At 41.0% G+C, this 13079-nt stretch overlaps 1 protein-coding gene across 4 annotated transcripts in view; it reads left to right on the forward strand.

Moving 5' to 3' along the window:
• Positions 1 to 13079, forward strand: part of Htr3b (5-hydroxytryptamine receptor 3B) — a 62541-nt gene that overhangs the window by 6578 nt on the left and 42884 nt on the right. For 3 of the 4 annotated variants that reach the window (XM_019208217.1, XM_019208215.1, XM_019208216.1), the window contains exon 3: positions 6273 to 6462. The exons of the other annotated variant lie outside the window; for it this stretch is intronic. In XM_019208217.1, the coding sequence (XP_019063762.1) occupies positions 6444 to 6462 (19 nt within the window). In that variant the 5' untranslated portion in view covers positions 6273 to 6443. The remainder of the gene's footprint in view (positions 1 to 6272; positions 6463 to 13079) is intronic. 4 annotated transcript variants of the gene reach the window in all.

Raw genomic sequence — 13079 nt, forward strand, 5'->3', positions numbered from 1 at the left:
AAAAAAAAAAAAAAAAAAAAAAACCAGAGACAGAGAAGAGACATACATATTAACATATATCAATAGTGAAACTGGTAAATTAGTCATTTGACAGAATATTATATAGTAGTAAAAATTAATTACAGCTATGCAATTGGAAGAACCTCAGGAACATAGTGTTGTGTGGCAAAAAACAAGTCACGTAAGATGACATAAAATATGATTCTACTTATACTAACTGTCAGCCCCTAAACAAGACAGTACCTTTAGCTAATGCAGACAAATTCATATACTTATGGAGGAGAAATTTGCCACTTTCTTTTTTCAGTACTGGGGATTGAACTAGAGCCTTCACACTAAGTTATGTGCCCAGACCTTTTTATCGATTATTTTCAGACAGGTTTTCACTAAGTGGCTAAGTTGCCTAGGCAGAGCTTGAAATTGTAATCCTCCTGCCTCAGCCTTCTGGCGTGGTGGCATTATTGCTGTGTGCTGGACTAGCTTCCACTCTTTTAAAAAGATTTTCAAAGTTCTTCCTAAAACCTTTTGTTGAAACTTAAGAGGACCTGTCACAGAAGAGCAGATGGGGACATCAACTTGCCCTCAGGTCATCAATTTGAGGCAGGAGACTATAGGGCACAGCAAAACTGGCTGGGGACATAGGTGTAGGTATGACTTGTTAATTACAAAATCCAAGAACATGTACACAGAACAATTCCCAAATCCCTGCACATGGACTCTCAGAGAACTTGAGCAGGTTTTTGATAGGATGGCCTAGACCTGAAGTCAGCCCGAGGAGAGGGAGATAAAAAGCCTCCACTGAGGTTTTTGTGTGCACTCTTGCATGGTGGCCACCCTTATGCTGTACAGTGTACTTCTTTTTCTGCTTTTACTTGGCCCACATTCACTCTGCAGTACTTGTTTCTTTTCCTACCTTTAATAAATGTAAAACTTGGCTACCATTTATGCTTGTTTTGACCATTTCTTTGTTTGGGACAGAAAGAACCTAGAAACCACCTCTAGAAGACTCTAGCTTCAAAACCCTCTCTCATTACCTCAAAACAATCTCTCATTACAGAAAAACATTTCAGAATGCATCATTGTGAGGGAGGCATAGGCAGATTTATTAGAGTATAAAGTAAGAAAAAATAGGGAAAGGACTTTAGCTGAGGAGGTGGTGATCTGGTTGACTATGATCTCAGCTGAGATGAGGATGGATCCAGGACAGGTCCTTATTGCTTGAGAACAATTTGGTCTGAGATAACAGTCTGCTTGTTTTTTTGAGACAAGGTCTCTCTATGTAGCTCAGGTCATTATTGGCAACTAGAAGCAGGACAATGCTTGACGTAAAACTTTGTACCCTAAAACTTTGGGCCAGATCCTTGGTGAGTTCTTAAAGGGGAAGGAGATAGATTATGTAGATTTAGGGCTAATCAACCTTGTTTTACAACTTTTAGCCAGACTCCTAGTAAATGATTAACATGCCTGTCTGCAGCACTGAGCAGGGGTCTGGCTCAGCAGTTTTAAAGTGATAAATGAAGATCAAGCATTGTGCTACTTTTAGTTACCAACTGGGCACCTGTAGGCCTAACTGAAGTTTACTGCATGTGTGTGTGTGTGTGTGTGTGTGTGTGTGTGTGTGTGTGCAGAAAATACATTATGCTTTTAATGAGTAACAGGTCGAGGGCTCAGGAGTTTGTTTGTCTTCTGTCCCTGTGGTGGTCTCTGACGGTGCCAGTACCAGGGAAGGTCACTGGGTCACTCTGACTCATTGTTTTAGGCAATTGAGGGTAAACTTTGCTTGTTATAATGCTGAACTGAGAGGATACCCAGAAACATTCATGTCTATCATCTTTCCTTTTTTTTTTCTTTTGTTTTTTTTTTTTTTTTTTGAGAGGGTCTTGCTTTGTAGTTTAGGCTGGCTGTGAACTGACTGTGTTACCCAAGCTGGCCTTAAATTCTCAGTGATCCTCCTGCCTCAGCCTGTCCAATGCTGGGATCACAGACATGTACCACCGCACCCAGCTAATCTTTCCTTTTTGAACATGTGATCTATAACCTTGAACTGAACATTCTCAGAAATGTGCATACCCCTACTTGTGCTTTCCCATATGTGTGTGCTCCCCAAATTGAAGCTCCGTGCTTCTTTTGTTCCAAGAGTACACTGCTTTGCACAGAACCCCAGTGCTTTCCTTACCTGCTAAAGGTAATAAAACTTGCTCCACTCATCTCCCAGTAGCATTTTTGGCTTTGTACTCGCAAACCCACAGTGTTTGGTTACAAAATTACAAAAACATAACATAATGTCCAGGGAGGGAGATAAACACATGACTAAACTACAAATACAAGCAAGAACATTATAAACACAAAATTCAGAATACCAGCTCTGAGGAAAGGGCAGGAATGGAAGGAGAAGGGGCACATCCAGGACTTCACAGGGGTTGCACTAATCCATCCATCTTCATAAGCAGGTGGTAGATTCTCGGGTATTCTATCACTTTACACACAATTTACAACTAATCATAAATACACAAGACCAGAAGAACATTCTTCTAATATAAAAACACCATTCTCATTTCCCTAATAAGTTTCTCTATGTCCTCACAGATTCTGAGAAACAAAAGTGATTTTAGGTTACAGAAGAAAACTCATGCTGGCTGATGCATGAGGCAAGGATTTAACATTTTCTCCTAGTCAGTAGAAATTATAATTTGATTATCTACTAGGTAAAAAAAATGAAAATATTGCCATGTTATTATATATAGTGTGCCAAAAATCTAGATTTTTTCATGTCCAAGGGGTTAGCAAATCTGTTTTGTGAAATAGCTTCCCTTTTAGCTCCCAGCTTTTGAGGAATGATGTCTGTATCAAAGTGGAAGCCTTCTCAGCGGGGCATAGTGATACATGCTTATAATCCCAGCACTCAGGAGACTGAAGCAGGAGGAGTTCTAGCAGCTTGGGTCTAGCCTGAGCTACATAGTAAGTGCAAGGCCAGTCTGAACTATAAAGCAAGATCCTGTCTCAAAAATAAATAAATAAATAAAAATTAAAAAAATATATATATACACATATATATGACTGAAAATAGTTTTGTTCTCACAAAAGAAATTGTATTTTATTAATTTATTGTTTCTTTTTTTTTTTTTTTTTTTTTTTTTTTTTTTTTTTTTTTTTTTTTTTTTTTTTTTTTGGTACCGGGGATCAAACTTGGGTCACTTACGCTTGTGAGGCAGGTGGCAGAACCACTGAGCTGCACCCCCGGCCCCTGAATTTATTGTTTCTAATACTGTGTTATTTTACCTTCAATTTAGAAAAAATTACTAATGATTTTATGATTATGTTCAGTCCATAGCAAGAGATATTCATTATTCTATGATTGAAATGATGTTGCCTTTTAAAATAAGTTAAAGTTTTAAAAGTAAATCAAACAATAGTATTGCTTTTGTTATAGAGAATCAAGATTTTTTTTAATTGAATTTATTGATACATTCTAGGTAGACAGTGCAGTTACATTCATTACTGGGATCTTGTACCTTTACATGGAGAATCAAGATTTAATGAACCTGTTCTTCAATAAAAAAATCATAAACTAAACACAGGGGAAAAAAGAATTTAAAGAGTTTGGAGATTGGCAGAGTTTTTAAAAGGAAAGGAAAATATGGATCACAGTTCTGGCAAAGGCTGTGCGCCCATTTTTGCAACTTCGTTCACCCAGCAGATTGGGGTCATAGAAAACCAGCCAGGCTGTGGCCTTAGGACCCAGTACAGAACATGGAACACAAGCGAACACCAAACATGAGTGAAGGGTCGTGACCAGGAGAGAGGTGAAGAGGACCCCCAGGTTCTTGAGTCAAGTCTGCCTGGTCTCAGGCTGATCCTTCTACTACAGCTACAAAACAGAAAAAGACCAAAGAAATAAACTGAGCTATAAACTATTATCAGTTTTCCATTTGAGTCTAACTAAATTAATTCACTGCTGTAACAAAAGCACCAACACTCTGAAGGATTTGTCTCCTCATGGTGCTTAGGTAGAATAGAAGAAATGAAGGTAGATAGAAGGAGACAAAGAAATCATAGCTAACAGTTGTACTTCTTGAGAAGAATGCAGCTTCTAAGACACAGCTGAAGTTACCGGAGGTCATAAATTGACTCACTCAAGGAAGTAAGATAAAGACAGTACCAGAACCAACAGTTGAGAAACAAGAGGCTCACTGCCTTCCACAGGCATTGCGGAGTTTAGGTTCTGTTTTCTAAGGTCTGGGTAGCACATCCTAACCTAACCAGACTCCCAATAGAAATCTTAACAATCAGTTTGTACATGTGTTGAGATGACCAGAGTCCTGGCAAAGGAAGTTAAAGGCAGCCAGCACAAGGCCAAACCAAAGAGGGAGTCAGAAAGATTCAGTGAAGGGTGCCAGATGACCAAAGCAATGGCACCTAGAGACGCAACAAAGATCTCATGAGAGTGGGGGGGATTTTCTTGACCAGGAACAAGATATTCATTCCCCTCCAAAGAATGTCTTTGGTGGATTTATACTGATAATTTTGGCAATGTAGTCATTTTTTGAGTATAAAATCCCTGAAGCAGTAGTCCCTGTGATGACCCTTAGGGGCCCCTCCCAGGTTCAAAGACCTGGGGATATTTGCTTTCTCTTTTGTTTTCCAACAAAGGCTGCTTTCTGCTTTTGCTCTATAATAGATACTTTTGCCCAGTGTGGACTGTACTTTCTGTCTTTGCCTAATAAATCCTACTTATGTCTCTGGTATATCCTGAAAAATCCTTTTTCTGTAACAGGAGTCAACAAGCCTGCTACAGCAGGGTGGGTTAAGTTTGGGAAACTCAGAGACCCAGCCAGGTGACAGTAGCAGGGAATGAGCCCAGGATGTTGCACATGGTAGATAAGTGCTTTACCACAGAGCTAAATCCTCGGCCTTTCTAAATTTTACTTTGTGATGGGTTCTCACCAAGTGGCCCAGACTGGTCTCTCTCTCTCTCTCTCTCTCTCTCTCTCTCTCTCTCTCTCTCTCTGTCTGGGAAAGTATCCAGAGTCTCAGAAATCCAGGAACCTGGGCATAATGGCACACATCTGTAATAGCACTCTGGAGGCTCAGGCAAGAGGGCTGCTGTGAATTCCAGGCCAGCTTGCACTACCTAGTGAGTTCAAGGCCAGCCTGGAATACATAGCAAGACTGTCTCAAAAAGAAGTTCAAGATACCATTCAAAGTCACTTGATATATAAAGAACCAGGGAAATGGTACCTAATTTCAAGGGAAAAAACAATCAACAGGCTACATCCAACACAGGATGTAGACTTACTACCTAAAAGCATTAAATTACCCATGACAACTATGCTTAATAAAGTAAAATAAAATATAAGTGAAAAAACAGAAAACCTCAACAGATAGAAAACATAAACAAGAACAAAATGAAAAATTGGGAACCTAAAATATTTATTATCTGAAATAAAAATCAATTTAATTAGTTTAATATAAGGCTACATATTACTACAAAAAAACTTTATGACATCCTACAGACTGTACAATATATGAAGGTTTAATTTGTCTGACAGCTAAAATATAAAGGATGGCAGGGGCTGGTAAATGAAACTAAATGATTGCAAGATCATTACATTTTATGGGAAAGTGTATTCTACCTAGACTGTGAAAAGTTAAGAATATATATTGTATGAGCCAGGAATTTAGCTCAGTGGTGCCACTGCCTGCCTCACAAGCTCAAGGTCCTGAGTTCAATCCCTGCCCCCCCAAAAAGAAAGAATATATATTGAAATCCTTAAAGTAACCACTAAGAGTGAAATGCCAAAGTTATAACTAAAAAGCCAATCAGTAATTTAAAATAGTTTAATGAAATTTTTAAAAGCAGAAAAGGATGAACAAGAACAAAACCAAGAAAACACAGAACAAATAAAACAGAAAAGCTAAGTCTAGTCCTATCAGTAATTACTCCAAAAATATATTTTTGGTAATGCATGGTATGCAAGCACTCTACCACAGAACTGCTCCTTCAGCCCCAATTTTAAATATTAATGGATCAAATATTCCAGTTAAAATACAAGGATTAACAAAATAGTATCAAAATGTAAGAATTTAGCATAGTAAACCTGTTTTTCTGAAAATTTCATCTTTGCAGCTCAGCTACTCTGTTGACTAAGTCCTAAGCCTTGTTCTCAACTTTATTTACCTTTCTTCGTCAGGAGAAAGTAGTGCTTTTTTACGCACTACTACAGAGGCTCTCTGGCTATCATCACTAACTTTTTTTTTTTTTTTTCTAACAGTCATACTCTGTAGCCCAGGCTGCCCTTGAACTCAGAGCAACCCTTCTGCCTCAGTCCCCGGAGTGCTGAGATTACAGGCATGTGCTATGTCAGGAATGAGCCTTCCAACTGGCACCAGGAGGGGTCCAGTATCCTGTGAGGGTCCCTGGAAAGCAATCAGAGTTGAGATCCATGAAAGCAGCAGGAGCAGGTGAGCCAGATCTGAAGAGCTCAAGAACTGCTCATCTTTATTCATTCAACCCTTTCCTTATCAGACGTACCAGACATTACATCGTGGTGTCCTGACATGACCATGTTTTACATGCATAGTTGTCTATGTTAAGTCATTCTTACATAACAGTCTCCCATTGTGTGCATGCCCCTAACAGCAGGGTTGTGTCCTTAGGTATCCTCAGGTGCCCTCAGGCTTTGAGTCCATTAGCAGTGGTTCCCCACTTCCCACACCCTCAAAGATCAGGGGCATATCATTTTTATTAGTGGCCCATAGTGCTGACCCTATGTAACATGTAATCACTCATTGACTAAAGTCTTTTCCCTCTGTGTTTGCAGAGGAGGTCAACTAGACCGTAATCTTCCTCTGGTCTATGTATTCTTGTCTAATTGTACCAATTTAGTTGTTCCCTCTAAGGAAGCACCCTCCAACTGCCGTAAAGGGTGATGTGCAAAGATTGATCGGGCTTCTTTCTGTTGAAGGGTCATAGTTGCTATTGACAATTAAAGACCTTTCTTAAAAGGCCTAGCTAAAGTCCTCTGCCAGGCAGGGCTCCACAATAGTGGAGTTTTCTGCCTCCTGGATAGTTTTCTCCAGTTGCTATCTGGGAGAAAGCTGTCATTGTCAAGGGAAAACTCTCATGTCATGTCCCTTCACTAGTATCTAAATCATCTGTTTATTTCTTGTAACCACACAAACAAGTTTGGTACGCATCTAACATGTGTGCCCAGGAGATAATGCTGTCCATGTGACTCCATTATAGGGAGATCCCATCCTTCTGAGAGGATGCATTTTATCTCAAGTTTCCTTTTATTATTTCAGGACCTTGTTCTGTGAGTCAGGTATGTGAACTGGTCAGCTGTGCTTTTAAGAGGGATCTAATGGGCTGTTACCCATACTCTGGGGTCAGTGTCCTATCTGTTACTTTTGGGTCACCCAAGCCAGTAACCAAAGTGTCACCCTTGGTATACAGCCCAACTGTCCATGTAAACACATACAGGTTCATCCTCATGCCTGTAACTCTGCCCATTGGCTCAACTTGTCTGTCCTGGTTTTAAACCAGAGTACTTTTATACTAAGCTGGACAGCAACTGTTGTCCATTGTAGAGTTGTGCCATGGCTATGGCCATCAGTATACTAGGCCTCAGCCAGAGGTGTCTATTTCCCTTCTGCATAGGAGCTAGGTGTCATAACCTGTAGTCTCTCATCTTGTACAGTTTCCTGAGTCATACATATATCATGGGTGCCAGGACCTAGCCCTTTACTGGGTATCTAGTCTGTACTTCCACAATCTATTGTAGCATGATTCCTTCACAGGCATGTAGAACAGTATACATCACTGCTAATGGTTTCCTAATCAGGGTGCAGAGCAGAGTCCATCACCATTTCTCATTCAGAGAATACCAACTATTAGCTTTTTTCTACAGTTGTGACCAAAAGAATATAGAGTGCTTCCTCTTCCCTTGCTTTTATCACAAACACCAGCCAAACCTATCCTCATCTACATTTACAGTAAAGGTAAGAGGCAGGGTTGGATCAATAATTTAGAGGGCTTGTACTCATGCAATTGCCCGGTTTTGAGTCCTGAAAGCAGCTTCTGCTGCATCTGTCTAGTCTCATGTTGCCCCCTTCTGGGTTGTCTGGTATTACTTTTGTTTCACTCAACCAGGCAATACTTAAGAATTGGACAAGCCAGCTCCCTGCATTGTAGATAAGTAAATTAATTTGACAACATGTAGGCAATTAGACAGGGCCAGCCCTGGAGGAGCCAATACGGAGGGCAGTGGAGATACATTCACTGAAAGCCAGCACTGTAAAAGAAGAGAAACCACCACACCCACATAGCATGAATAGCAGTGATTTATATTCTAAATAGGTATCAATCACCTTAGTGGAGGACCAAGATCTTCCAAGAAAGATCCCTGACTCACCCCTTACCACTGAAAATCCTTGCTCCTTCCTTGTATACTTGCTACATGACTTGCTTCCCTATTGGATTCTCCACTTAAACAATATTACATAAGTGATTATATTTGTCATAGTCTTATTGGTTGTTCATAGTTTTGTCCACTTTTTGATTTCTCGCTGGATCAATATTACCTGTGACTGTATTTGTAAGCTTACTAGTTGACTCTAGTTTTGTCCCACCTTGAACCTGCCTTGCCTCACAGCTTTGTCCCATAAAACACCTTTGAGAAATTGGGTGAGTGGGCAAGCCACTTTCTGGACCCTCTTCTGTCTCTTGTAGACAGAAACTGTCTTTCTCTCAATAAATTTTTCTTACTCTTAACCTCTATTGTTCCTAGAATTCATTCTTTGATTTTAGAGAACACGAACTCACACTTTGGATATCTAGCTGATTTGGGAGTTAGTTACATCTCTTCCCCCTGTATCACCTGGACCTTGTTGTTTAATGGCCCACCCCCAGGCCAGCAAAGATTCTTTCACACTGTGCAGTGGCTTTCAGATCTGTAAGGCAATCAGAGGTTAACATAATATCAACAGCAACACAGAGCAAGGCTCCATCCAGGTGGCCAAGTCCTGGGCCACCAAGCTATGACACAGAGTTGGGCTATATATATAGCCTGTGGTAACACCTAGAAGTTTACAGTCTGCCCTCCAAGCAATGGAAGAGTCACTTTGTTTAGTTCCCGGTAGTCAACAGTCATTTGCCAAGTTCCTTCTGGCTTCCATATGGGCCAAACAGGTGAATTGAAAGTGGTTTGTCTTATCTCCATATGGCCTCCAGGTAACCATGTAAATTTGTAAATGGAATTGTCCCACACAGTATCAACCTAAGCATCAATCAGAGCCCAAGGGCAAGGCTGATGTTCAAAGTCACTTTGGCCTTCCTGCTGGGCGCTTGGCCAAGAGTAAATCTTTTATCCGCCCTATGATCATTTCCTGGGTCTGTCCATCTATGTTATCTGTGGCTAGGCCAGCAGCTATCAGACCTGTCCAAATCTGGCATCTGCTTACCTTTAGCATCCGCACCTGTCCCTGAGGGGCTGTTTCCATCAGCCAGAAGCTGCCCACCCACCCCTTTTTTCTAAATGACTGAGTTCCCGTAGGTTTTGCCTTACCTGGCATTTTAGTTTTATGTCATCAAGCCATGAAACTTCCTTGTTTCTGGGCTTGGCCTCTATGTGGGATTTAATGCTGCCTCCAAAAGACTTGGGCAGCCCTGCCCCTTCAGCACTGCTAGCTCAGAGCTTCAGTCTTGGACTGGCTTTGGTCATTCCTTACAGCTTTCTTCAGATTGTCCATGCTCCTGGCTTTTCCAACCAGGAAATGTAAACTGGGATCATCACTAAACTTTCAGCTTCACTGTCTGTCTGAGTTATTTTATTATTGCTTGAACAAAACACTGGACATCCACAAGTTAAAAGAGGAAAAGTTTATTCTAGTTCACAGTTTGTGGAGGTTTCAATCCGTAGTCAGCTGGCTTTAATGTAGGATAGCACAGTGAAGAGGCAGAGGAGAACATGGTATAGCAGGCCAGAAGCAGCAACTTTCCTTCAGCTTTTCCTTTTATTCCATCCAGACTCCAAGACTATTGGATGGTATCACTTATACTGTAGGTGGGTCTTCCCTTGTCTGTAAATCCATCACCCACACCTAGAACTGTGCTAAACCAATCACTGGACTAATTCTCCTCCAACCAGGCTTTACCTTCCAAGTCACATTTAGCTGCAAACTCATCAGTGAATTAATCCACTGTTGAATATCACATCCCATGATCTAGTCATCTCTCCAAAGTCCTACCTATGAACACATGTGGTTTTAGGGGGATATCTGGATATAAACCATAACAAGAGGTATTAATTTGAAAATAGTGAATTATATTTCTGAATGATTGGGTCCTGAGAAAGTTGATCATAAGGTTCCTTGGAATTTAACTGTCTTCTGGAGAAATTAGAAACTGAATTCCTCTCAGTCTCGCAATGGGATCCTTTTGTACCTCCCCATATCTTTTCAGATCCCTAGTACTGTTTCTGTGCTTCCCTCTGGGATTCTGTGTGCTGTTGCTTCCAAGGCCCACATAGAAGACCTTTGTAAGAAACTCCCCTTGGGCCACTGTAATTTCATATGCCCAGGAAAAGAGCAAGAAACACCCAGGTCCCACTCCCTCCCTGGACTTCTACTCTCACCATTTCGAGTAGCAGATGTGCTGAGAGTGTGGAAGCCAGGCTCCCTTCACTGTCACTGATTCCTGGAGTTCAGGCTAATCCACCCTTTCCCCTTCCCAGTTTTGGTACCGGGAATTGAACTCCTCGGGTGTTTGCACTTGCGAGGCAGGCAATGGAACTGCTGAGCTAAATCCCTGGCTTCTCTTCCCACTTTCTATTGTGAATGCTGCTAATGTAAATCACCAGTATATGAATCCTATTGATAGCAAGTATGCATTAGAGAATCTAAGACAATGAACTTTTTAGAATTTTATTCCTTCTGTTTATGTTAAAATTTTGATATGACTTTTAATAATACTTTCAGGAGTGGAGAACCAAGATTTTATTCTTGCTCTTAGGAGGAGAATAGAAAAGTTATCCCTTAAGAAGTCACTGAGTCAGTTTCCCATGAAATTTGGGAGCCTGTAATGAGTGAAAATTTGAAGGAGCACAAGTGAAGAAGGGAGGGCAACCCAGTGATAGATGTAAGTTAAATGGGAGCATAATGAGAACAGATTGTAAGTTTGGTATGGGCTGGTGCTGGAGAAACTAAAGAGGGAGTGAAGGGCAAAGAAAGTGATGACATGAATAGGGGAGTGACATGACCTTCACATCACCTAAAATTGCCTGGTATCATCAAATTTTAAATGGCTTGCACCTAGTTTCTGGCTGCACCAAATTTATGAATGCATAACACTTGCCACAAGGTGGTGCTCTGACCACATTTGCTGTCACAAACTGCTTTTCTGGGAGCTTTGCAGTTCCCCCTGCTTTCAGGCTTCCAGGGCTCTAACTAGAGGTCTGTCACACTCCAGCCATCCTCAGCCAGCCTATCATTAGTGCCAAGCCTTCCTCCTGGAGCAATGACAGTGTAAATTTCAGCAGTGGCAGAAAGGGGACAAATACAGCTGTTGTGCATTTTAGAATAATTGCAACAGGCCATTTGGAGACAGCTTTATAATCACATCACTTATACAGACTTATACAATATTTCCCTTTCCTATTTTAAACCCCCTTAACACTCTGTGTGGTGAGCTTGTGAATCTATTCAACCCAAATGAGTCCGGAATTATCTGCACCCAGGTTTGCAGCCTCCTGGGAGGCACTGAGCTCTCTCACCACCCTACCATTCCTTCACTGGGGGTTTCATTTTCCTGTCCTCCTCACCCAGCCAACTGTACTCAGAACAAATGCCCTTTGTGAAAAGGCTCTCCCTACTCCACCCTGAGTTTGGGCTTCTTTATTGGCCTTTTTTGTTTCTAAATCATCCACCTGTTTTCTCATATATTGTTTATTCTTCTTCTTCTTCTTCTTCTTCTTCTTCTTCTTCTTCTTCTTCTTCTTCTTCTTCTTCTTCTTCTTCTTCTTCTTCTTCTCCTTCTCCTTCTCCTTCTCCTTCTCCTTCTCCTCCTCCTCCACCTCCTCCACCTCCTCCTCCTCCTTCTTCTTCTTTCTTCTTCTTTTTTAAATACTGGGAATTGATTGAACCCAGGTTGTTACACTAAGGTACAACCTCAGTCCTTTTGTTTTATTTTGAGACAAGGTCTTGCTAAATTGTCCAGTCTGGTCTTGAACTTGCAATCCTCATGCCCCTGTCTCCAGAGTAGCTAGGCATATAGATGTGCTCCATCACACCTGCCTTCTATGTTTTTCTTTTCTTTTCTTTTTTTTTTTTTTTTTTTTTTTTTTTTGGTTCTGGGGATTGAACTCAGGTCCTTGCGCTTGCAGGGCAGGCCACCAAACCGCTGAGCTAAATCCGGAGCCCTCTTCTATGTTTTTCTTATCTGTTACCTCCACCCCAATTCCCTTAAGCTTGCTTCTTTATTTTTGTATTTATTTACTTGGAGACAATGTCTCACTATCTATCCCAAGATGGCCTTGAATTTGTAGTCTTTGTGACTCAGTCTCCTTAGAGCTGAGACTATAGGTGTGTGCCACCACACCTGAACGAGCTTTTCTTTCATTATATCTCCAATGTGTACCATATTTCCTTACATAGTGAGTAGATGAATGAATCAATAAAAAAAACAAACTCTAAAAAATGAAGACCTTTCTCTCTCTTGAGTCTACCAGCAGAGATGGAAATACCCAGAAACTGAGACCCAAACCAGAATATTTTACTGGCTATTGTAATAGACCACATCCAGACCTCTCCACAGAAAACTCCTAAATGGGCCTAAATGATAAATTCCAGGGCCATAGAGTGAGCCCCAGATCAGGCGAGAGCCTCAGTGTTTATATAGAAAGGTGTCACACTCTCAGTCTGTGCAGAAGACGTGAACAACATGGCTTACTGGGTGAGACCACCTGCCACAGTGTGATCTCAGTTGTTTCTTGGAACTGATATAATTGGGAGCAAAAACAAACCACAAACCACATTCCTTCTATTTCCTTCTCTTTTTTTTTTTTATTGGTACCAGTGATTGA

Source organism: Fukomys damarensis, unplaced genomic scaffold, assembly GCF_012274545.1.
Source record: "Fukomys damarensis isolate Sample0158 unplaced genomic scaffold, DMR_v1.0_HiC HiC_scaffold_16, whole genome shotgun sequence".
Lineage (NCBI taxonomy): Eukaryota > Metazoa > Chordata > Mammalia > Rodentia > Bathyergidae > Fukomys > Fukomys damarensis.